General features: G+C 35.2%; 1 protein-coding gene and 1 non-coding gene across 3 annotated transcripts; one reads left to right on the top strand and one right to left on the bottom strand.

The window, feature by feature from the left end:
• On the bottom strand, positions 1-27562 carry LOC133189526 (protein TANC2-like). 2 transcript variants are annotated; one of them, XM_061324879.1, is made up of 21 exons: positions 27441-27562; positions 20707-22477; positions 13237-13407; positions 11146-11322; positions 8344-8595; positions 7888-8151; positions 7530-7697; positions 7120-7340; positions 6799-6937; positions 5498-6644; positions 5123-5143; positions 4006-4237; positions 3552-3788; positions 3020-3196; positions 2808-2892; positions 2388-2645; positions 2048-2223; positions 1704-1928; positions 1338-1484; positions 1131-1231; positions 1-979 (listed from the first exon to the last, which is right to left on the bottom strand). In XM_061324879.1, the coding sequence occupies exons 2-21, from the start codon at positions 22466-22468 to the stop codon at positions 790-792; spliced, it is 6150 nt and encodes a 2049-aa protein (XP_061180863.1). In that variant the 5' UTR covers positions 22469-22477; positions 27441-27562; the 3' UTR covers positions 1-789. The 2 variants fall into 2 exon arrangements, with proteins under 2 accessions (XP_061180863.1, XP_061180864.1); XM_061324880.1 differs by lacking the exon at positions 5123-5143.
• Trnas-aga (transfer RNA serine (anticodon AGA)) lies at positions 14972-15044 on the top strand. The gene has a single exon. It is a non-coding gene; the product is annotated as a tRNA-Ser (tRNA).

Raw genomic sequence — 27562 nt, 5'->3', positions numbered from 1 at the left:
TAGGATTTCATTGTTTTATTATTGATAAAAAATGACAACAAGTTTGTTGACATTTCCACTATAATTAATTGCACTTGTTCATGGCAAAGAGATGATAAAAAAAGACTTAAATTATAACTGCTACAATGTGTTCATTACAGCATTCCAAATATATACAGTATTTACACTATAAATATAACATCAATGAATTTAAATGAATTCAATAATGAAAGTAAAGTACAATTACCATGGAAACCTACGGAATGTTTCCTTCTAGTTGGTGAAACTCTGGAACTCTCACATGACCATCACAAACTTAACTGTACACAAAGAATTATCTCCCTTGAAAGCTCTTTACTTTGCAGAAACTTTCTTCCATCATTCAATGAAAACATTACATATACACAATAAATGTTAAAATAACTATTAGAAGCACATATTAAAACATAATGATGCCATTTCTTTCTTGCACAACAAAAAAATATAAAAACAAAAGCACATATTAAAATGTTTGAACAAATCAGCACTCCACAATGAGGACAGGCCAGTCACAATGAGGACTATTAAACTCAGGCCACTTAGCACCAATCTGCCAAAACTAAGACATTTAGCACAAATCTACATTTTGTGTTCAATTAACTGAGATCTACCATAATTTTGTTACATCCCTTGCTAAACAAAACAAAAAGTCTTATAACAAACAAAGTATTAGCTTGTTTGCCTCATTCAAATAAAAATAGTTTAAAGCTTTTATTCCAGTGTAATTGCTTAATTGATGAATGTTGTTTATCCTGATACAGAATTGACCTCCTACAGAGCCGTTTCCTCTGCTCGCCTATCTCCCTGATCCATTAGGCTGGATCGACTTCCATGTGTGTTTTCATAACGAGCCTGTTCCGTGCATTCGTCTCGTACTCTGGTCAGAAGCCTCTGAAGCTCGCGATTATTTGGAGCTAACTTCAATGCTTCCTTTAGATCCTCCACTGCAGACGAAAACTGTCTGCAAAAGAAAGACAAATATTTCTTTCCTTTCTCCTTTTTATTATGTCTAAGGAGTGTCGTTAAAGATAAACAAATGAGAATGTTGATAGTCTTGGCACTTAGCAAATATATATCAAAGAGTATAAAATTAAACTAATAGATATTCCTACCTGTCATCTCTCTTGGCTCGAGCTCGAGCATAGTAACCCTCAAAACATTTACTTTTGATCTGCAATGCCTGTGTGGCCAGTTCTATGGCTGATTGACAGTCCTGGAAAGTAAAAATTGATACAGAGTGAATAGGTAAGTACTGAATACAATCCTCTGTACACTGCTATGAGTTGTATACAAGTTACAATAAGTGAACTGTCTCTTACATTGAGTTTACGTTTACATCGGGAGAGGTTGAGAAGGAGATTCAGCTTCAGGTCTTTGAAAGTGCGCGAGTCCTCTACTATTCTGTCCTCAGGGAATTTCTTCAGGGCATACTGGTATCTCTGTGCTGCCTCCCTGATACGATTTTTCTGCATTCACAAATAAAAATCAAATTTAACATAAACTTACATGCAGTTTTACATCGTATACGCTAAATACTCAGAAACAATTGAAACTCCATAGCTTTGCTGATAAAAATACTGATAAATTGAAAAAAAAATGTTCAAGTATTTTGTATACAAAATGTTCAACATATATGCATAATTTTGTATTTGCAAGGTAAAATGAGTGAGAGTGATGTCCCCTACTTTATACAATACATTCCCGTCCTCCATCAGTTTATTTAACAGCAGTAAGAGAACATCAGGCTTTCCTGCTGCCACGGCCCACGTCGTCTGACCCAGCTTAGCCCCCTTCTTCAGGAAACACACCACCACTGCTGTGTTCCTCCTGTCAATGGCTCGGTCCAGGGCTCTCATTCCATTCTGGTCAGCATGCTCTATTTGCCCTCCTCTCTCTATCAGGGATTGTACCTTAAATTTAGTTTGCACTTACTTTAATGCAATTCTTCTCTTAGAGTTTCATAAGGAGTACAACAATTCTTCTACAATTTATAACAGTATCTGATTTTACATCTACACTCTATACATACTACTTGAGCATCCCCATGGAATGCTGCTAGTTGAAGAGGAGTTCTCCCCCTTCTGTCCACATGATGGAGGTTAGCTCCCTTGTCTAGGAGGGTCTGTATAATATGATGGTGTCCCTTCAGACAGGCCCAACAGAGGGCAGTCAGTCCCTCCTTATCCACTTGGTGCAAGGAACTCCCTGAAATCAAGGAAGAAAGTTTGAATATGCCTTGAAATTCAGTGAAACAAAATTTCCTTAATATTTATTATTGATATTTAGACACCACAAACTTTTAGTTAAACTCATTCTCATCATGAGGCAGTTCAGGCTTCATAACCAGAATAATAGGTAATTACTCGTACCTCTGGCTAGCAGCATCTCCAGAACACCAATATGACCTTTGTAAGCTGCTATCATCAGAGGTGTTCTACCATGTTTGTCTGTCTGTTCCAAGGAGGATCCCATTCCTAAAAGTAGGTCAGCCACATCCCAGTGACCAGCATCCACGGCACAAAGAAGGGGGGTAAGACTTTTATTGTTAGGTTGATGCAGACTAGCTCCCTGATCTATAAGGAACAATACCACATCTTTGTGGCCATGTCCACAGGCTGCAGTCAAGGCTACAATAACAAAGATAAAAAATTATTTTGTTTTATACCTTGGTATAAAGTTTTACATCTTACCAGTAGAATTTTTCTTCAGTCTCTGAATACTTCCTCAAAGGTTTTTGGTTAAGAATTATGATTTTTAAACTCTTGTGATTATTTGGACATATTTCATACCTGTTTCACCGAGTAAAGTATCACAGTAGTTAATTCCAAACCCATCCGCAGTAGCAGAGTAGTTATGTAACAGGAAGTCAATTATCTGCAAGATACCATTAAGTAAATTCAGTACAAAAACACAACTGTTGTACAATATCAATCAAGGAACACAGTAGATCTATATAAACTTTCTAACAATTGCTGGAGATACTGCACAACAAGACCCTTACATTGGCGTGTCCAGTAGCGGCTGATGCCACCATAGCTTGCTGCATGGCTTCCACTTTAGTTAGTTGACCATCATATTCTGACCAATCACATTGCAGAAGGTAGATAAGGGCATCCAAGTGACCATGCATGGCAGCATGGACGGCCGGACACTGGCCACTCTTATCCACATGAGACAGCTACAAAAATAAAACAAAAAAAAGTTGTAAAATACATCAGCTGTGCATGATTTGAAACACAACTAATCATTGACTGACTACAGTAGCATATTCAGGAAAAAAATATTCAAGTTATTCTCTATCAGCCAGAAAAAACATACATATATTGTATACCTTGTTATTTTAGCGACCAGCAAATTTAGCGATTTAAACCTCAAACTGGGCATATATTATTAATTAGTGTAATTAATCTTTAGTGATTTTTGGGATAGCTCTATTTTCTACGACAATATTCGTTAATAATGCCAAAATTAGACGGTCGCTAAAACTTTCCATTATATGGTACAGTGTATAACATATCTAGCTGTCTCTTTACCCTCGCATTCCTCTGACACAGCATACGCAAGATTTCTGTATGTCCAGCGCTGGCCGCGTAACACAATGCTGACATACCACTGTCCGACACTGCATCGACACTGGCGCTGAATTCCAGGAGGAGGGACACCATGTCCGTGAATCCCTCCTTAGCTGCAACACACAAGATAGGGGAGTTGTTCTGGTATGGGGTCCTTGTGTTGGGGTTAGCTCCAGACAGCAGAATCAGCCTACTAACCTACAGCACATAATAACCTCATGTTTTACAAGTTCAAATACTGCTTATAATTATAACTGTCAATTTACATGTACACTGAAAATATTAATCAGTCTTAATATCAATGACTTGAACTTTTTAGTCTACATTTACAAACACTTAACTATTTTTCTTATTCCCAACTGCATAATAAATTAAAAGTTCTGTTTATTGATTGTTGCCAATAATAAAAGCTAACCTTGACATTTGGAGAGAAGAGATTGCGATGTGAGGCCAGGGCAGCATTAAGACTCTCCGAGCTGAGGGCCATCCAATACGCCTGCATATCACGTGAGGAGTAGCCACGCTGCTTACTGACTGTTTTGTAGATGTGGGCCTTTAAAATGTGGTGCCCCAACTCTATGGTCTTATCTGCATTGAGTGGTGCCATAATCCTAGACAACTTGAAAGATACCAGAGCATGACCATGTCTGAAATGAAAATATACCCATTAATTCATACAATTATTGTATATCATTTATCAACATGAAAGACATGTGAAAATTATAAAGATCTCAATATTCAAGCAACTTTTATGATTTCAAAAATTGAAAATATTTGATATTTTTCTAGTCCCAGAATCCACCTATAATATCTACCTCTAAACCCACAATAAATTTTATTTTTGATACACAATATAAATATAAACATGTACACTACTCTAAATTACAACATTTAAATCTGTTTTTGATTTGTTTTTCATCCATAAATCTGTTACTCTTTTGATAGTTTTTTTTCTCTGTTTGTGAAGCAAGCACAATAGCATTGAGGAGATCTAGTTTGCACAGATTCACACTATGAAGAAATACAACATCCTAACAGCAATGCTGTATATGATTAGGCAAAAAATCACAACGGCGACTCTAACAAATAATGTCTCCATTATACAATGATCATCTTCTTTTTTACATATATTTGTTATTTTGTGCAAAATATATACGGTAGTACATGTTGTGATTTGTTGAACTAATGTTTACATAAATATGTACTGATATATAAAAATATAAATGTAATTTGTGACATGATGATGACTGTGACAAAATGAAACCATTAAGCAAACAGAATCAACAAAGGGAAAAGTGCATTCTGGGTAAAATGCAGACATCTATGAATAAGGCTGGTATCATGCAGTTTAGTGGTCATTATATTCAGCAGATTTTAGCAAATAATAAATCAAAAAGACTGACTACAAAATCAATTCAAATTACTAGTAAAGTTTCAAATTAATCGCGTAGCCAGTTTAGTATCCATGGTAACCACAAATGAAAGGAAGAACCCAAAAACGTAGATATACATGTATATAGCTATGTGTTCACCTTGGGTCAAATTCTGCACCACTGGAGGAACCAAAAACAAAAACAGGACCAATAAGAATACAACAGCATCATATATTAGTATAAACACATGTAGTATTTCATATTACAGCATTAAGATAAATAAGAAAACAGCCATGGGTTGAATGTAAATATAATAACTGAAGCGAACATAAGGTAGGAGTAAGGTGTTTTATGTTTTACCAAATATAACAACAGCTGATGTGTGAGTGGGAGATAAATTCCGTTATTAATGTGATGAAAAAAATATCAACTTGATAAGGACACATGCTCTGTTTCTATTCTGTGTATCAGCAGAAAAAAATTTGAAAGGAAAATATGGATGGGATGAAAAACAAAAGTAAATTAAAATCTCACCGAAGATCACAGAGAAATTTAGGATTATCCACTTCGTCACGGCGAATTAGCCACTCCCTGAAGGCGGGGTGGAAGAACATGTAGGTGGAGTCTTTACGAAGAAATAAAAATCCCTGGAGCATGCTCATTCTCTGAGTGAACTCTTCCCAGGGCAGGAAGTGCTCCGTATAACCCGAGTTTATGGTGTCATAAATCTCCTCCAAGTTCATGGGGTACAGAGTGGACAAACAAACAGCCAAAATTGGAGAAACTTTCTCAAAGGATCTCACACTTTGGAATTTCAAGTTGAAATGTAATAGGAACACCTCTGAGATGTTCATGGGTAAAATCCTATAGTTTGAACTTTTAAGCACTAGGTGTCCTCGCTCTATCAGGTCCAAGGTCATCTTACAGAACAGGAAGGAACCCTTGCTCAGTGTCTGTAGATGATGACAGAACTTGACTTGTGTAGACTGTTCTAATTTACCATTCAAAGAAATATTGTTTACAATACTGGGGCTGGTTTCAATCCTATGGTTCACATAATCTATAAGGTCCTTGCCTATTAGGTCATTGCTTTGGTCACGGTCAATACAAACAGTGGCAAAACAAAGGTCTTTGGTGATATCTACCAAAGAAGAATGCACAGTTAAAACTAACTTCAGCCACGGAGGGAACTGTTCTACATGCCGACATAAAAATGAGGCTATAGTATCACCATAATCAGGCTTATGAAACTCAGCCTCATTCAATGAGTCTATCACAATCAAACAACTGTCTGATGTTATTTTGCCATCTGCTTTTAACAACTCTAAAGGATCAAGGATTCCTTTAATGAAAGCACTGGATGGGTTCTGTACACACTCCTTCAGACTCAGTACATGTTGTAGCTGTGGGTCTTGTAGAAGCAGCTCATGAAAGGAGGAGAGTTGTGGTGCCTGTGTCAAACGTGCCGCCAGACTGTGGACAAACTCCGGGACCAAACATGTGATGTTGTTGTCTGCCTGACAGAAATGGAAAGCTACCACCTGGGATCCCAGACTTCTCAGACAGTCATATGTGAGGTCAGAAGAGGAAGCACTAAGGCCATGGGACAGAGTGGATTTCGGACTGTAATTCGTCAAACCATTGTACACCATTTTATCTCGGTTTATTTTGTGTTCATTTCCTGAAAATACAGAAAATTATCTTTTGATAAAACACATCATCAGCAATAAACTTTAAATATGGTCTCATTGATGGTATAATGATGTAGAACAAATTATAAAATCCAAGCTAATTTTTTCCTTTCTTTTCAATATCTTGCTGAGTACTATATTAACCTTCTACAAGTCCACTCCTGCCATCAGTGAACACACTGCAGTCCACTAACTGTTCTATAATGGCTGTTTTTCCTGCACCTATACCTCCAGTCAGGACCACTCCTCTTACCCTGTCTATGGTGGGCTCACTGTTCAGAGCCTGGAGTAACAACACAAAGAAAGGTCACAGAGAACCCACAGTGTAAATAACACAGCAATTACAACTGTTCTAGTCTTATAGCCTGTTTTTCATTAAAGAGAGTAGAAAGGATATTTATTAAGATTTTTATCAAGTTTTATGTCAAATTTCATACGATTTTCTACGTGTAAAAAAGTTGATACCATTTCTATGTCCTTGAACAGCCATTCCCTCCCTACAAATAAGGCTTTCCCCTCATTATGGGGCACCTCAAAAGGTAAGGCTTTGAGTCTAATTTGTGGTGGTTTGATTGGTGTAATGTTGATACGACGTTCACTTGAGTGACCTATTGTAGCACGAGCAGAGGACCTGCGAAAATTTCCTCTCTTGCCAAACAAATCCTCTATTTGTCCTGGTGTTGAGGCTGCAAAGTGAATTAATGATAAGCAATGGACTATGGAGTCTATATGAAATATATTTCCTTTTTCTTTTACCTATATCACTTACTTTTCAATAACTACAAAATCAAAACTATTTCAATCATAAATGCTTTGATCACACCAGTAAGATCTGTCATTGTTTAGCTTTAGAATCTTTCTTAGGACTTCCTTACTTGTGATGGAGTGAGGCCGCTGTGTTGTGGTGTGGGGACTCATACTGTTCCCAGTACTAGTAGACATGAATGAGTGCATACTTTCTGCACTGGGGTCCCTGCTTGTAAAGAGGGACTCAGTACCCATCCTAATTCCAGCATAGTGGCCCCTCTCACTACCAGAGGAAGCTGAATTTTATAACACATTTATTAGTATTAGTAATTGTACCCATTGATAAATATAGTAATGTATAATAATCTGTACAAACTGTGAATCCATTACTAGTATCAAGTACCACGGTGTAAGATTATCAAAAGCAGTGACATATTTGGCAATAACACATTGTGACAATGTTATAAGTTACTAGTTCATGATTACCAGTGAGAGTTGACAGAGGGCTGGTGTCAGAGATCCCCCGGTCTGGGGTGGAGATTCCTCTCTCAGGGGTTGCCTCATTACTGCCTAAAGATGACACGCTGGTAAATGTTTCCTCTGTCACCTGATGTCCTTGGTTACCTTTACGAGTCAACATAGGTGACATCTGACCTGGTTCATGGGAAGTTCGACCTTTGTCTGAGAGTAACAAACCCAGTCTGACCATAAGGTCATTCTGTGCAACATCTGGAGAGGGAGGAGGGGGATCTGTAGAAAATTAACATACTCTTGATTAAAGCAGCTCATAAATTCAGTTTCCCTACCGAGAAATGTTATTTCTTTATCTGACTTCAAATTTAAACAGTATGAGTTTATCTGCAATTATTTTACATATGAATAGTTTTCACTGAACCATATGAACATGTATTGGAGAAAAAAAAAAATCTAAAAAGCTCCTACCTAGATGATCATTTAAATCCAGAGCAGGTCCCTCCCTATCTAACCTTGACAACTCATCAAGGTCATCATAAGGTGTCAGACTAGGGTCTGCACTGGGATCTGATGGAGCAATGGCTGCTGAATCTGACATGTAACTCTTCTGTGATGAAGGTACAGATGGTGGTGGGTTGGGGCCAGTTGGAGACAGTGATATAGGTTTGAAGAATCTAGGTTTGGATGCAGGAACTTGTGGCTCAGGTATCTGCTTTCCACCTACAATTAATTTTTTTTATCAGGTATAGCTGAGATTAATTAGTTGTACCATAAATTTTGAGCTGGAAGTTGCTTACATTTATTTTGACTTGATTCCAAGTAATCTAACTTTATCAAGAGCCCACTAGTGTATGTTTCAAATGTGCAATTCACCATTTAAAAAAAAAAAGTAGTAAAAAACCTGGCAATTAAAACATTATCATGAACAAGCATGTAATCGCAGCAAAAATGGTAGACTTTACAGATAGTTAAGCTTTGGAAAAGTTCCTGTCTAATACACATCTGGTATGAATGAGATTCTCAGTGATGAACAATTACAAAACCTACATGTCAATTCAAGCTCCAACTGCGCAAATTGAACCTACATTTTGTAGCAATTACTGTATTTTTACATTAAAAACAAAGTCTAACAAAATTTTCCAGTTTCTTCGCTTCCTATCCCATTGAAAACAAGCCATGCTTTAGTTTACTATTATACCAAAGCTATATGAATGAAAAATAGAGGATCCATTAATAAAAAAGAAGCCCAAAACTTGCTCATATTATATGCCTGATTACCTTTCTCATTAGATACAGATGAAGACACCTTTGATCCCTCAGTTTCATTTTCTACACAATCCATCATGTGATTAGTTTTCTCCATTGAACAGTTTTTATCATCCAAGAGTCACTAATCTAAAGCATTAGAGTCACTGACTCCTCAAGGGTAGCAAAACACAGGCAGATTCTTAACAATACTTACACATCGTTTTTTTGTGAAAAATTAACACAGGAGGCTTATCAATACACTGATGAAAAATCCACACATTTAATTAATGTTTCTACCAAGTACATGCTTGTAAAGTCTGCATGCATCTCTTGCATTTGAATCTCCTATAACAAGTACATGTATTGCTTATAGAGCATTCCCAGAACAATCCATTGTTTGGAAAAATACAAATTTCATAAGAAAATGCTTGTCTCCAGAGAAAAGACAAACTTGAAGAAATCAATGCATTTTACGTAGTGTCTGAATGTCACACTGGGTTTGTCTTTGGAGCACAGTCTGAGAACATTTGGCAATGATGTGCATTACAAGTGACAAAGGCCATCAATTCCAAAGACTACATATAGCCTCCAGCAAATTATCCACAAGCCCTCCAATTTCATTTAATTTTAGACCTCTCCACTAAATCTTGTAGCCACTTTTTTGAAGTATTGATTTTTTTTTCTTTGAATAAAAAAAAATTTTTTTTTCGTGTTTAGTTTGTAATCAATAACCATCTTGGCAAGCATGTGTCATGCAATTACAAAGAAGGTCTTATCAAAAACAGATGCTTTGTCATGTTTTCTCATTTCTATGGAAATGACTGCTTTTACTGTCTCTCCATACAAACTCATCTATATTACTGTCATCTAGGATCCAGGTCTGGGGGGCAAACCTAGCATTAACTGCCTAGTGGGGGGCAACCTTCACTATCAGTAACCTGATCGATCCCTTATCTCAGTCCGAAGGTCACAGTGAGTCGACAGAACCACACTCATTAATATACATTTATTTTGGTGTCTGTTAAAATTATTTCATCAAAATATGTATTCAAAATGACAAAAATAGAAGATGAAAAAAATATTTAAAAAAATTGGTTTGATTCATGTAATACAAGGGATATATATATATACTAATGAGTAAGCAACTCATAAGTAACTAAAAGTTTGTTTACTTGCCCAAAATGTTACACACAACCTTGCATGTTTTTTTCAAACTACATTTAATCTCAGTGTAATTTTTGATTTTAGATAAATGTAATCTTTTCTTTTTGTTGATAGGGATGGATATATAATAAATTTTGAAACATACATCGTAAGAAAAAAATTAAAATAAGTAAACAACCACTAAAATTTGGTGAAATCTCGGAAATATGGCCGATCTAGGCTTATTGTGTTGATTTTGAAATTAAAATGTAATTATACTAAGATAAGGAGAATAAAGCAGTACAAATGACATATTTTTAATAATATTTGATCGATAATTAAAGGTTTTGTTCTGATATAATATTTGATAACATTACAGATATATTTAATTAAATTGACTGTATGACATATGAAATCCCGTAACTTGCTAGATATCATAAGGGTTGCCTATTCCGTTGGTATAAAGGTGCCTGGTAATACTCAAGTTCTCGAAGTCTTAAAATTGTGATCTAGTGATGTTGGTTTTTTTCTGACAAAATTGTGATCCAGTGATGTTGGTTTTTTTCTGACAAAATTGTGATCTAGTGATGTTGGTTTTCCGACAATCTCGTTTATATATTAAGATAATTGTGGAAAATGCAATAAAAATCTCAAAGGCTAACACTTATGTGTTCACACACAAAACATCTTCACAACCAAATGTATGTAAATATAGAGACTTTTTATATGTCACTATAATATGTCAAGTGTTTGGAAATTTTCAATTTTTATGCAGAGATGAAAGGGGTGTGGCACATGTACTAAAAACAATGGTTTTTTAAATGGTAGATTCCCTATTTCATTAAGATATCAAAAGTTTGCCTACAGTTGGTAACTTACCATGGTAGACATTTGAGAGGGACAGAGATGTGGGTGTTGATTTGGAGGGTGTGGTTTGGGTGGAAATCTCAGTTCTCATCTGAGGGGTAAAATGACCGTTGGTCTTCATCCTGGGACGATTACTGTATGGAGAGATATCACTGCTTTGCCTAATGTGATGGCCTGCTCCTGTGGGATCTAAAAACATTTTACAAAATTTTCATAGAAGACAAAATTTACCGTCTAAACAAGACAACTGAAATACAATATGTGAAGTATTTACCATGTATTTTCATGATGCACATATTAAAAATCAAAATACTGTAAACCAACTATTATTTGCGTCATCTTTTATTCGCGATTCGTCAGTTTGAAATCAATCAGCGACAATTAATTTTCCCGACTGAGGAATTATTCTATACAAATACAAAGCAAAATAAATGGTTTGTGGCCATTAATATTTACAAGTTAAAATAGATCACGAAACTTACGAATATTTCTTGAACGCGAATAAAAGTTGGTTTACAGTATTTTCTTTTTCCCTAAGAGGGTGCCTTAAACACCCAATTTTATGTTAATGCCCCCAAAATCTACCTTATTCAAGATCAATAGTATACCGCCTGTCAATCATTAAAAAAACAATAGCTTCTGATTTGACTGACGGGCCAGCTACGTGGGCTACCTGATAATCTGAATTTGCATGTTTTGAAAACAATTACCTGGTCATGCGTCAAACACTTTCATGTACCGCGTGAATGGTCGTTTTGTATACACTCTGGTTAAAAAAAATCATGTCACTCTTATATTGATTGGTAATTCTAATTTTAAAAAAATAATTGAGAGTATAGATAATTAAACAGTGACTTCGTGATTTTATTTTTTCAATCTCCACTGCTGTTTTATACTTGTTAGCCATATGATGTCCAAGATAACTGTAATACTTTTTGAAGAAAAATTAGCGGATATTCAAGCCCTCTCTTCCTTCAATATCTGAGATCCGGAGAGAGGAGAAGTTACTGCAGCAGCACAGAGCGATAATTCTTCCGAACCCCTTATTCAACCTGTGCCTTGATTTTAAGAATGTATGTAATGCCCTTGTCAACCTTGCACTTGGGTACACAGAAACTCAATTCGCCGTAATTGGAAACAATCGACCCCCCTCACCCACCATTTGAAAATTATAATAAAAAATTATACTAATATTGTAAAATATCTTGTATCTAAAGCTATTGATTTACGAAAGATTCTTTTCATATGCAAATCTGTAAACAGGGCATAAGAACACGGACCCTTGGAAATAGCGAATATTTGGACACCATTGTTCGCCAGAAAAGTAAATAATATTCCGATCGTGGTAAATGTCAACACAATAAGTGGAATCTTTTTATTTCGATATTCACACTTAATATTTTATGATAATTTCTTTTATTGGCGATTAAAATATTGATATGATTGCTTTGTAGTTTTCACTTTTTTCTTCTTCTTTTTTTTTTTTTAATTTTACGATTTTTAAAAAAGATATGTCTTTTTATTTATTTATTTTTTTTTTCTTCAAAAGATATCGACGAAAACGCTAAGTCTACAAATTTTATATTTCAGTACATAATTTATTTTAAATATTTTCACTCAAAATTATGCACAAAACGTGTAATGTTGACCCTGATTACCAAAAGTCAGACTTCCTGTGTAATGCAGCGTGTATATGGATTTTTGACATCTTGAGTATTGGAGGTCTCCAGGTAAATAACACCAGTACTACCAAGACCACTCCCCCCTCTCAGGTAACCGTACGGTAAAAAAATTGGGTCTTTAACTAACAATTTATTTGACAACTGGGAAAGCATTCAACATTTTTTTTGATGAACTGAAATACGTGTGATTAAACCTTTGCTTCGCAAATATTTTATTTCACCATACAAGGTGCAGATGTTTTATATCAAGGTAGAATCTATATGACATTTCAACTAAATTTATTACTAAAGCTTGAATATTTCTGTATACTTTTTCAAAAATTTTAAAGCTGTCTGAATATTTTAATATATCTGTTGGAGTTCAGAAACAGGTCAAGTCACCTAGAACCCCTTGATTTGCTAGTTTAGCTTATGTACTCACTGTTTTCACAGATTCGACAGGTATCGTAGGTGAACATGCAGCTGTAACATTTGGCGTGTCCACAGGTGTCAATCAGTCGACGCTTCTTCCCTTTGTCAAATGGCATGTGACACAGGGGACAGCAGTCCACGGCTTGTTGATCCATAGTCAGGTCACGCAAAATGTCAACGTCTGAAAATATAAAAACCACGAATATAGTGCTCTTTCTGAGTGTCCTCCATCATTCCACGACACACCTATTACTAGTGTCCTCTTTCCTTACAGTCAAAACTTCTAGATAATATTGTATCCTAAACTTTTAAGTATGCAAGACTGAACATGATGAAAAAGATCCACACACTCAAAAAAAAAAAAACAAAACAATTTTTTTCCGTATTCTTTTTCCACTGTATCACAAGTAACTGAATACAAAACAGACAAGAGGACTTTTCACCCTGAGAGCACACACTTGTCATTTGGCTCTTCAAATGTTCAAAGTCTCAATTTCAATTCTTATAATTGTTTAAGTTGTTCTTTCCTTTTCACGTACTAAAGAGAACCACTTGTTCCTAGCCTTGTGAAGAGAACAAGACACAACATAAACTTGATGTTGTTTTACAACAAATCAGAACTCTTAAATAAAGGTGGTAACAATATTGGCAAGAGTTTTTGAATAAAAACAGATGTTTGGAGTAATTAAACAAAGGATCTAATAATACAGTTAACTTTGGCATGGTTTTCTTTTTATGTTGTAATGATACAAATGTGTTCTTATTTATCAAAACAGACATGCAGTTAATTAGTGTATAGCAAATCTTGTTATCTTTTGACAGTTGTAAACAAAAAAACTTATTTCTGGTTGAAATTTCAATTTACATTTATCATTTCCTAACTATTTTTTTTTCACTTAGCATATGAAGAATTACAACATAGTTTGCTTTTCAGTCACAAAAACAACTACAAGGAATAAAAGACACACAGCACTCAAAAAGCCAATTTATCGTTCAATGATGTACAAGATTTCTGCCCACTCGTCAGCTAATCAGTCTGTGCAATATTTGCTGCACATTAATCCTACGCCCAATGCTTCAATACTTCTAAAACCACAAAGTGACACAGACCAGCCCTAATCTAACTGTATCAAGCTCTGGCATCACATCAAGGAATGAATTAGCCACTGACAGAAGAAGATAGAGAAAGGACGGTGTTTATCTAACAAAATTAATTAGCCGAGGATGCAGGCAGTCTTGTGTCACTGCATTAAGCTTTACCAGATTTTCCCCCCTTTCTTTTAAACAGATTAAATCAACTTTTTTTTCCAAGCTGACTTGAAATAAATTCAGCAACATTCATTATAAACTAATGGAATTAAGTACATGCATGTCAAAATAAAAGATTTTCAATAGGAAAAAAAAAACCCTAAAGAAATAATCTGATTTAGTGATTAACTGTAAATATTTCAATAAAACTTTGATTTCAGTGTTTAAACATTTTTCAAAAAGAAACGATGTGTTCAATTGCCGGTGGCCAGAAATCTCAGGTGATAGAGCATCTGACTGGAGATTCTGGGAGTCTGAGTTCGAATCCCAGTCTGGTCTGTCACATTTTTCTCCTCTCCTGTTACATTTGGTGCCATGCCATGCCCTGGAAGTGACAGGTGGAAGAACTGCCAGGGAAGAGCCTGGGTTGGTGTCTTCAGGGGTGAAGACCTTTAAGGAGGGAGAAATGTGGCAGTCAGACAGGTTCGACTGCCAGTGGCCAGATAGCTCAGTTTGTAGAGCACTTGACTAGAGATTCAGGGGGCCTGGGTTCGAATCCCAGTCTGGTCAATTGCATTCTTCTCTTCTCCTGTTACAAAATCAGAATAATTTTCCTTCAGTTCTTTGAGAAAAATATCAAAAAGCCAAATACTATATTGCTGCAATGAACTGCCTATACATGTACATTTGTTTAGTAAATCATGTACTGCTAGTAAAAAATTAGCAAGTACCTGCCATCATTGTCAAAAAACTATACTGATCGATACAAAGATAATAATTCAAACAACTTCCTACCCGTTTTAGCTCTGTTCAAAGGTCTCCGTACCCTTAAGTCCTATAGTTCTACCACTGTACATTTCGCTGTTTCAGCTGATCAGGACACAGTTAATCCTTTAGCCTTATCAGGACTAATATTTTGCCATTAGTAAGGTGTGGAATATTCATTGGTGCTCAGATTAACGGAAGTCTCTCTTTAATCTTAACTAATCGTAATAACAATGCAAGGCCAACCCTCTTCTTTTGTTTTTATTTTCAGTATTATCTTAATAAGATTTTCAGAAGAGATTAAACACAATGAACTAATACAAAAACTCCCCCAAAAAACCAAGTAGTGTGACTGACTTCTGTACAGCCATTCACAAAGAATATTTAAAGTTTATATAATGAATTTAGTCCTAGGAGTGTACTTTATGAGGAACTAGCCATGGGGAACTAATGGAGCTGGTGTCATTTATTGGTGTTTTAAATGATAGATGAAGGATGACAAAGGAAATTTGTGACAGAAACCCTCAGTTTGTATAGGATCAATACCCTCGCAGGTTTAGACCTGCCCCAAGGTCATACATGTCTGCGATTCTTATCACAATAAACATTCCTATGTCCTAATTAAAGATCTTATGAAATTAATATTAAGAAGCTTTGTCATGATTTTTCCTGAACATTTAACTAAAATTTCATTGATGTAAAAATTACACTTGCATGCCAAGTGTGTATTACACATCATGTCAACATACCTTGAACAGGTGAAAAGGTTAGAGTCAAAAAATATCAAATCACATATTCACATACAAATGAATGCGCATAAAAAGTTTATATTCACTGATTATTCCATGGTGTAAATAGTAAATAAACAGACAACTGAGTTGAGAAAACCCTCTACGACACAGTTGGTCTTTTCCAAAGATTGTAAACCTTTGGCTGGCCTCTCGACAAAACTCAATCATGAATGAACGAAGCATACATTTTTGTCAATGGGTATGATTATGTGCCATAAATTCCAGCCCACAACAAAACCATCGTCATTTTCTTTCCACAACTGCATGTAAGTTGTTCCACTACATCAAACAGATTTCAAGGTGATTGTCTTACTCTGAGTATGATGGGGTCATTCCACAGAAACACTGACTGATTATGTTAGTTTTACCTGTAAACATGTTCAATATATCCGGCTTACATTTAATATATCTGTCATTAATGCCACACAAGGATTTCTAAGAGGGCAACACGCACACAAAAGAAATCACTCCACCAAAATTTCTATGTAAAAAAAAAATTTTGTTCAAAAAATTTTCACTTCACATTATCCAGATCCCTGCAAGTCCAAGATAAGAATTTATAATTTACATAAAAATTAACATACGAACTAAGAACCTCATTTACTAGTCAGAAATATAAATATTTGCTGTATTACTTCCCGACCCTTACCTTTTTACCTCTCTTTAATTATTCAGTCCTAACAACCAAGCTACACATTAACACTTTTGTACATACTAATCCAGACCCTGGCAGAACACTCTATATGAATCATGAAAATGCATTACAGCTTCCATCAGCAATTAAAAATCCCCGATACGATAAAAACAGCACAGTCAAAATATAGACTACACATAACTCCAGCGACAGACCACTTATCATGAGAATTTTACGTTTTATCTGCTCGTACCTGGAGAGAATTCTATACTTATCCATGGCTTTCAGTTAGAAATTTACATTGTGGGAACTTTAATTTAGGCCTCCAAATCTTAAATCAACAAGGTCTAAATATTACAAATATTGTTGTTCAAGAATAAATTACTGGGCACATATACAGTATCACATGCAGGTATATATGATCATGCTGGTACAGTTCCCTTCTTAAGTTGCATCCCACCAATAGAATACCTACAAAATGTGTATTATCTACACAGTCCTTAAAATGATAATAAATCCACTTTCAAAGAATCTTTGATCTGAAAGCTGTCATTAAATAAATGTTCAGGTTTTGATAATGAGTACCATACCTGTAGCTAGCCCCTAACTTGATTTCTGGCCTAGATTAAATAAATTTTAAATAGGAGTGCAAGACCAGAGCACAGCAAAGTTTACGAATGGCATCTACTTGGTATTTACATTTTGGCATTGTCAAACAATGTTACTTTTTACAAAGCTAATAACTAGCTCCCACTATAAAACTTCAATGATTTCTTATGTCATTCTTATGTCAGACTAAAAAATTAATTACTATGCACAGGTAATATATTGATAACTTTATCTCCACTGTGCCTTTCAAGTTTATTCAGGTGGAAGTCACCCCTTCTGTACATAATCAGAATAGGCCAAAGTTTTATAGACATCTGCTTGCATCATTCACAAAAAGTCCACGTCATTGAGAGACCAAAGGTAATTCAAGGACCACAACTCATAAATGAAAACATCTAAGAGTTTTTTCCCTTTGCTCATAATGCAATTGGTATCTACCATTACAATGGTCCGTTTTTGTAAATTTATGAAAAAAACAATACCTGGTGGTGTAGAAACCACAGAGATAAATCTATCACACTGAATGAGTGAGTGTGCCTATTCTAAATAAAAATTCCAAAAAAAACATTGATAGTGATCATGCAGTGCTGGTCATGATTGAAACATTAGAAACAAATTTCACACAAAGTTGAAATATACTCAAAAGGATTCATTGCTATTTCACTTACAGACATTCACACATGATGATTTATTGATTCCTAATCTGAATACATAAACATACATTGTACATATACCATAGAGTACAAAATTATTTTAAAATAATTCCTGTGTTTTAATAAACAAGTATGCACCACCTGCCAAGAAAACATGCCTACCTACAGGTCACTTAGAAAACTAGTAATTCTGACAGTAACTAAGCATCACTGACATGAAGATCACATCTACTTGATATATTTACCTACTTCATACAAATTTAAAGTCCTGTGTTCATCTTTAAGTTTTTTATCTGTTCATCTGTGCCCCTTATCTGGACACGACCACCTGTGACAGTATAATCAGCTGACTACTGTCACCTGTTCTTCTGTCAAATCTCAGTTTTCTAACAATCACAAGGCATGCAATACATACGTACTGAGAAAAAATAACTGAAGAAAATTTGACAGGAACTGAAATTTTCTATCTTTGTATGAATGTCCACTAGAATGCTGACAGATTTGGTTACAGCTTGATTATCTACTCATCACCCATATAGGGAGAAACCATTATAACCTTATACATATAAAACTTGCTTAATGTGACCTAGAATAGATGAATTTTAAATCAACTGCCCTGTATGAAACTGCATTAATGAGAGAGAATACAATGTAGGCAAAAAACAGGATCCTCAATTTAATGCATTATACATGTATTTACAACTGAATTCAGACAATTAATATATCTCAGTAATTTTAAACTACCAACTTCATCAACACTGCATTATAATGCAGTGCCATTGAGCATTTGTTTCTGATCAGTTTACAGGTGTTCGCTTGTCAGACTTTGTTTTTGTTCACTGTTCATAAGAATTCAATATGAAGTCTGATAAAATCATATTTATCAATTTTCAAGTCATTCTACCTGCCAAAATAAAAGCAAAGAGCTGTTCTGCCTCAGCTAAATCTAAACAAGAGCAATTTAATCTGTTCTTTTTTTTAAATTCATTATCACATACATTTAACTTCTTGTGCTAAAGAATGTGGGAATTTGCAGAATATTATTTAATCTTCTTAAATGCAACTACTTAAAAAGCCGCTAAATAATCTCTTCACTGTATGATATTACAAACATATACATTTAACTATTAAAGACACACAGTCTTATGACTTGCAAATGATGCATTAACTATACAGAAAACATACAATTTGTAAACCCTGTATATCAATCAGATTAAATTTTTGATTCTAATATTACATTGCAGAGTGACATTGAAAGTTTTAAATCAAAAACTTGACGTAAAAGTAGTAATGACTACTATTTTCGGAGTCGTAACTTAAGGACAACCAGATGTCTCTAGATAGACTATAGCTCTTCCTGATTGAATTATAAGAAAATCCAGGATACAGGTGCAATGGACATAAATTACAGTTGAACTTCATTATATCTAACATCAATATCTCAAATATCATGCATATATCAAAATGATCTGGAAGTCTGAAATACATTTCATTAATAGACTTAAATGTAGTTATCTCAAACCCTTGAATATCTTGAATTATTGAGCTCGAGATAATGAGGTTTGACTGTATTATTTTTCCCTAAAATTACACCATTCCCACTAAATTAGACAAAATGGCAGCATGTTTGAAGCTTGAATTTTAATCATCTGATCTGTCGGTATTTAATAACTAAAGCATTGATCTTCTCATCAATGTGCATGATTTGTGAATGGAAGGAAATGATTTTTTGGAAGTCTTTGATCTAATCACGTTAAAGTAAATCAGCACAATGCCAAGAATGTCTGTCAACATAGCTTCAGGATCACAGCTCATGAATTTCAGACATTTAGGGAGGTGGGAACACGTTTCTGAGTTTTTTGTTCCGTTAGTTATCAAAAAATGCAGCACAACAAAAAGCAGACCCAGCAAGCGCTTGGTGTGGTGACAGCTCTCAGATTGTTCTATCACGACTTGGCTACTGAATTCTGTACACCATAATCATCTATCAATGTCTATTATGGGAAGTTTTCATTTAAAATGTTAGCAGTTTTGCACTTCCATTTGCTTATATAAACATGTAATAATTTGTCAGTGACCAGTTAGGTTGAATTTATAAATATAATCTAACATTTATTACTTTTTAAACATTATTTTACCTAGAACAGGTTACTTTAACAGAGAATTGACTAACCATTATCTTTTATATTATAAACATAGTATTAAAGCAAAGGTAACTGTCCCTTAGATCAAATTACCTTTTGTGCAAATTCTGTTAGAATGCACATGTACATACATAAGAGTATTGTGATTTGCAGTGTATTAATTAATAAGCTGGAATATATCTTTGCTTCTGTGCACACTGAGCACTACTGGTGTAGATTGCAAGTTATTAACCTTAAGTAAATAAACAATTATACTAAACGATTGCCATGTGTCTCTGGTAGATATATAACTACCAGCTCGGCTATCTAGAACAGGTTCTCATTTCTCCGAGTTAAAATCATGAAGACTGAGAGAGAGAAGGGCCCAAAATTTTCCAAATCCATTTCCAAAACAAACATTACTGTTTGCATCAGTCTCAACTTTGATTAATGGCTACCAATTTTACCCTCACTTTCTTTCATAAAACAGTGATAAGCTCATCAAGTTCTCCAATGAAATCCCAAAAATTATATCTGGTATACCACAAAAAGATTTCATTAAAGAAATAAAAGCTAATGGTGTTGAAAATAAGCATACAAAAAATGTACAAACACTTTTTTTATTACTGAAGACAAGTTTTGATTTCAAGGACTTACCACAATAGCCATCATGCTTTGTTTCAAAGTATCTATATTGGTTAGGTATAACTGGGTCTAATCCCATGTCAGACAATGAGGTAACACTATAACTCCACAATCGATTCACAGGGGGCACCTGCATATGACTGGTCATAGTACTGGGGGATCTTAGACGATCCCTAGCCACACTCCAACTACTACTCCGACTACGAAATCCTTGATCCTCCATATCCAATGGAGATATGTGCACATTTGTATAATCAGGTCTTGAATTTAAAGATACACTGTGACTGCGTTCCCTTAAACCAGTGTCCTCTGAAATATCCACATTTTTCCTAGATTTCATTGTTAAGCTTTCATAAGATCCCCATAATTCCCTATTAGAGGGCATACCTGAACTAAGAATTTTATATTCATCAATATTTGGCAGTGCTCGTTTACTTGGAGTGACTTTAGGTGGTGTCACATGAATAGAATTTTTTTCGTGTATTTTAGATGCAACATTTTCCACAGTCCTTGAATCAGTGCAATCTTTTCTCAACTCACTGCTGTTAATCAAGAGTTCTGAAAGTTCATTAATTGCATATGATCTGTTGCTAGGTGATGCAGGACGATTACATGGATACAAAGCACTGTTACTAACTGATGAATGAGGTGATGACCTGTCGCTAGGTGACACAAAATGGTTGCCTGGAGACAAAGCAATGTTGCTATGTGATAGTGATGAGTGTGTTAAGCTACTTTTAGGTGAAGGAGATCTGTGTAATGAAGAAGCAGATTTGTTTGACCGTCTGTCAGCTAGAATAGGTATAGACTTACGATCTGGACCAGTATGGCCAAGTTCTTCTCCATCCGTTTTCAAAGCTCGATAGACCAACATTCGTCGGGCCTGCACTACCTCCTCTGGTGACCTCTGAGTGTTTTTCTGCACCTTTGAGTCTGATGACGACATGACAGGCTGTGATACCCTGTGTTGTGGTTGAGAGGGACTTTCATTTCTCGTTAAAGCACAGTGCTTGCTGTTAAAATCACTAGTCCTTACTCTGAGATCAAAATCACCACTATATCTGTTCATATGTAGGTGCTTTGGTCTGTTCTGTCTTAGAATTATCTTCCCATACACAGGACCATTAATTTCTTCCTCATCCTCCAAACCAACATTGCCCAAGCTATGGAGAGACTGTGATTTACAGGAGAGTAGACCTAGACTAGACTGAGACATGGACAAATCTCGGTTCTGGACAGCCAGTCCTCGTCGCTTTGAGATGTCTGCTAATTTATCAGCATACAAGTCCCTTGAGATCTGTCTCATCTGTTTTGGACCGAGTCTTGGAGATTCACTGTCTTTGCGAGTCAGAGATCTGCGTATTGTGTCTCGACCCAAGGTATCCTTTTGTTTACTCTCATTTGGCAAGCTGGGGTCTAGAAGTGGAGGGAAATGTCTGGAGCGAGTTGGACAGGAAGTGGACAATAACTTAGAGGAGTCATTTTCTTCTTCTCGAGATCTATCGCCTGACTTGATAGAGATGCTTTTGGTAGGACTAGAACGCTGGTTGCCTCCTGCAGTGTGTCCATTTGGAGTGGAAACTCCTCCATTATGAGGAGAAAACTTAAAACTTCCCCTTTTGGGCCTGGTGTCAGTGAACGAAGAACTCCGTTCTCGAGGAGGACTTTTGCTACGTTTACGAAATTTTGAGGTTATTCCAGTGAAAGACCTACTTCTTCCTCTCACTTCTCCTCCATCAAAGTCCTTTCTAGGTGACGTCGCTTTATTCCCCATTCTTCATATCTGAAAAAAAAAATATAAAGTGTCAATACAGGGAAAAAAAATAATATGACCTTGTTGGAATTACAGGAGGAGTCAACACGTTCAAAAGGATAATGAAGTGGTTACACTACATTTAACCCTCTTAAAGGGGAAAACACAGCAAATAGATTTTACAAATAAATATTTAAAAATAAAAATAAATAGCCACACTTAAAGGTTCTTAAGTCAGCTAAATCCTTGGAAAAATATACTACTTTTCTCACTATTAAACTGTGTTTTTTGATATCATTTGGGTCATGCTTAATTTCAAACTTTCCAGTCCATAAATTTCAGAACTTATGAAAGTCTTGCAATTCTCATTGGGCTTTTTAAAACTGACATCTTTATATAACTTCTGCACATGATCAACTTGAAATACCAATTTCATAAGCTTTTCCAAGACCCTGTTCACAATTGAATGCTGAATTTCTGATCATGGACATTATTTAGTGCTAAAATCCATGATCCAATCATGATATAACAGACAAAATAGAGACATTCTTCCTTGGGACTGGGTTTCCAAAACAAAGATATTAATGGTAAGAATGAACCTATTGATATGGCCAATGATATACCTACATTCACACATACCTGTATTACTCATGTAGAAATATCCAAACACCCAAAAAGAAAACCAAACACCTTAAGGAAATACAAATGTGAGCCATTCTATAGAACAAGGAGACAGCTAGTCCACAGTCAGATTCCATCAAATTAAGTCAAAATTATATCTGCGATAACATCTACACTGAAACACTCCTTAAGTGCAACATCCTTTCTTTACCATCATCAATTCTATCATTTTCTTCTTGAATCCAATATCACTAATACATATGATATAAATCCAATTGTGAAGGGCCTCTCTCAGCACTTCCCAGCCTAATGATTCACAAATGCTGATTATAAATATTTAATAAATTTATCTCAAGGCCAGGCCTTGCACCCTGGTGATCTCTCTGGAGATTTACTGCCTACTGGTCATCTCCTAACAGACAAAGGTGAGTCTTGTCTAAATTGCTACTTGACCCCTGGGTTTTCCTGTGTGTACTAACCAAACAGTATAGCACACTATGATCACTGCATGACCAGAATGCCCTCATAAGCCCTTACTAAACCAAGGCATGTAACTCTGCATTCACTAAGATTAACTCTGCATTTACAAAGATTAACTAATATATCCAAGAGTAAATAAAATACAAACCTACCATCTGCTACAATTGAATCTGTGAAACATTTCAAAAGTAATCTCGTTTGTATTTATAATGTTAACATACAAGACTGCACCACAAGAAGCTATTTTCTTTGAACCACAGAAGTGTACAAATTGCAATTGCAAAATTAAACAATTTAGAACTTTGAAGCAGAAAACCAAATCACATATGTTTGTTACCTTGTTGACAAGTCATACAGGTAATTCTAGTTTACCAGCATGTCACAGCTACCTGAGGGTGTATAAGTTTGTTTCCTGATGAAGAACTTTGATGTTTGATTTCTGAATTACAGATCTAATCTACTGATGCAACATCTGATAAACACATGGGACATGTGATCTCAAAAATCAATATTATTTCTAGTTGAGAATGTCAACCAAAAAATATGCAATTTCAGATAAATAGATTTAATATTTCCTGTATTCCCAAATTGCTCCATGGTTAAATATTGTTTGTATTATAGTTTACAAAACATGTACATGAAACTATTACAAATTACACTAGGAAATCAGTTCTCACACAAGTTTATCACATATGGCTCCACCCTTTTAAACCATACAACGATTACACCCTGTTCTTTCATATTTCTAGTGATGAAATGCTGTGTAATATTTGTATATAAGATTTTTTAGATTATTCACACTACTATAAATCTGGACTGTAAACAGAATTAGGGCATTACTTAAGACCGAGTCTCTAAACAGAAGAGACACTTACCCTACCCACTCCCTCTTTAGATAAAGAACAATTCAACCCACATCACTATAACCTGATTATAATGATTTTTTCGATATAAATTTCTATACATTGAAATTCCATAGAAATTTTCATTTTACTGTTGAAAAGTATTTATATTCTCCATGGTACACCTCTATTCATGTTAAGGTTTCCTCACACCTCAAATTAATCTTAGAAATAAAACTTATTGTGTAGATATTGAACATTCTTTTCATCTGTAGACCTACAGGCGATGTGAAGAATATGAATTAGATTTTTCTGCAATATGCCTCATAAAACAGTCATATAATCTGCCAATATTTATTTTCTCAACTGATAATCTCCGAATCAAAGGATCTTCAAAGACACCAGTCACTAGGGCCAAGAAAATCTCATGAAATTAATATAACCTGAAAATTGTACATCATATTCCTTACGGATACAAAAATGGATGAAACACTCCCAGTCTTCTTGTCTTATCTGTTTATCTTTTCATCCACCAGCATGTTCAAATTTCAGATATAAAACAAAATTATATAGCTAAAAAACTTAGATCTTTTTTGAACCACTTAACCCTTGCTAAGAAAATCAATGATGTACAATTTCTTCTCTTGGATTCAATTAAACAGAAATGAAGAGAACATTTCCTGCACTGCAGACAAGTTTATCTGTCATCATTGAAAGCTTGACCCCCCAGCTGTAATACTGCCTGCATAATCTCAGAACATATGGGATATATTCCATCTAACTTCAGTCTTTGGTATTTTCATGGGAAAATTCTTAAACTCAAATGGTACGAACCAAATCACTCTATAAATGCATTAGAAGTCAGTATTAAGGACATACGCAACGTACTTTACCTACTGATAATTTTTCAAGATATTCTTAATTTAAGATTAAAGTGCCATCAGATGTTCATAAATAAAAAAGCAGCTTGCATTACCAGGGGTTTTGAAAAGATATCAGCTGATGAAAATTCTTGTAAAATTCAAAGAAAAATATACAAAAATTACTATACATATATTCTAGTTGTTTTGTTTATCCAAATTTGTTTTAAAAGAAGTGTACAACAGCATATATAGACATTAAAATGTAGCACACAGTTCCTTTAAGAATTGGAACTCTTCAACTCCAGGGAAAAAGACAATAAAGTTCAAACTACGTTGCGTATGTCCTTAAAGTAACCTTTATATAAGCAGCAAGACTATGGCTGTAAGAAGATTCAAATTGCAAATTCTTAGTCAAAGAACAACACCATGATCCTCTCCTGTAATAAAAAATGTGTTGTTTTTTTTCAACAAATAAGTGACTTCTTACCATGACTCTTGTCCAATAACACCTGTGTAATTTGTTTCTGGACAGAAGAACAAGATCTTCTGGCACTGTCTCTCAGATAAGTGTACAGTACATCAACCACCCACAGTGGTTATCATTAGACTACTGGTGTTAACTGATTAATTACCACACACTGTTTAAATCTAACAGCTCATTATCTCAGCTAGACAACTACTGGACAATCAGAATCCAGCTTACCAATAGAACACCAAAGTCACACTGCTGACTGTCAATAAATGGGGGGAATCATTACCTCCAACTAATCTCTACTCACCCTCAGATGATAAACAGAACCAAGTCTCCCTTAAATCAGTTGTTCTGGTGATAAAGCACACTGGGAGTTCACCCCAGTTTACTGGGATTGATACAGTTTGACCCATATATATAACTATCACAAATGCAGATCCATGCAATATTCAAGTCTGTACTCACTGTCACTTTGGTTATTTTTGTTCTGTCACAAATTCAGTGTATAATTGTAGTTAACCTTCAGGATGGTCTGTGAAACACCTGAGGATGGTCTGTTAAATAGTCTAAGGATACTGACAAATGAACATATAGTAATCAGTACATGTAGTCCTATATTAGTTGTCAAAGTCCACAAAATCAAAAATACTAGGTTTGTTGAAATCTCCTACTTCTTCTTATCCAGTACTTGGCTATTGGTACCTGTGGTTGAACAATATAAATGCCAACTGAAAGATTCTAGAGAAAGACCTTCAACATTAAAAAATTCACATGTTTAAGTCTAGACAACCACAGAGCCATGGCACCTTGTGGCATGAGGATTTCTGAAACAGTTCTTGTTATATGCTGTCATTCTCCATCAACTTGTGCATACAATGTCTCGTTTTGCACAGCAAACACTGACCTAAATCAAACTTTATCAGAAATTACATGAGCATCCCATAAAATCTTATCAAACACTCCTTTATAATCCAAGCAGCTGTGACTGCATGCAGTCAAACACCATTCTACATTAAATGTTCCAAGTGTCAACAATGCGTATTTATCTTTAGGTATAAAAACCTAATTAATTTTTTAAGTACAATGCCATTTTAATTAAGTTTGTTTTCAAGAGTACAGTAAAGGAAGTGAACCAACTAATTCAATCTGTTTTTTCCTTATCATTAATCTCATCTTGGTTCCTTTTTTCTGGCAGATTTCACCCTAAAAGTTCTAACAATCCCTCCAAGTGTCAAAAATAGAACGACCCTTACTCCTATCAGAGACACAATAAATCAAGGGTCCAAATCAGGCCAATAACATCTAAGAAGTGGATTTGAAAATAAAACTAACAAAAATTCTGACTGATACTGTGATGTTTCAAACCAAGACGTTCTCTTTGAATGAAGCCTGATATTTTTAAAGCATGCAAGATTGTGGAAGTGATACTGTAATAGTTCCAAGGCAGCCAGCATGAGGTTTTTTTAGGAGTGTGTTTATGTGTCCAAGATTTACCAAAAGGCTTGGGAAAATGCCCATCCTTTACATTGACTGGTTCAGAGGCTGACATTCTTTTAATAAAGGTAAAAAAATTTCAATGAGAAACATTTAGTGATACATACATACACCTCATTCCCTACACCCACAAGAAAATATTGCACTGACATTTTATAATTGCAGTAACATTGCTTTTATCATTGACTGAACAAATAAAACACTCACTGAACTGAACTTACCCTGAAAGTTAGCCTGAAGTCAATACCAGTGAAAAAAAGAAGGTTGTACAAAATCTGCACCTTATCATGTTAGGTCAACTTTACATTGCATCGTCCTGATAAAGGCTTCGGTGAAATGAACC

This window comes from Saccostrea echinata, unplaced genomic scaffold (genome assembly GCF_033153115.1).
Source record: "Saccostrea echinata isolate AGI-Se365-2 ecotype Australia unplaced genomic scaffold, CSIRO_AGI_Sech_v1 ptg000019l, whole genome shotgun sequence".
NCBI classification, from domain to species: domain Eukaryota; kingdom Metazoa; phylum Mollusca; class Bivalvia; order Ostreida; family Ostreidae; genus Saccostrea; species Saccostrea echinata.
This window is presented reverse-complemented; position numbering and strand designations above follow the sequence as displayed.

Excerpts from the sequence above, each read along its gene's own strand:
- LOC133189526 (XM_061324879.1), bottom strand. The coding sequence starts at position 22,468 with ATGGGGAATAAAGCGACGTCACCTAGAAAGGACTTTGATGGAGGAGAA. Across the intron at positions 11,323-13,236 it reads CTGTCGAATCTGTGAAAACA|ATCCCACAGGAGCAGGCCAT; the intron begins GTGAGTACATAA and ends AAATGTTTTTAG. Across the intron at positions 6,645-6,798 it reads CAGGAGTGGACTTGTAGAAG|GAAATGAACACAAAATAAAC; the intron begins GTTAATATAGTA and ends CTGTATTTTCAG.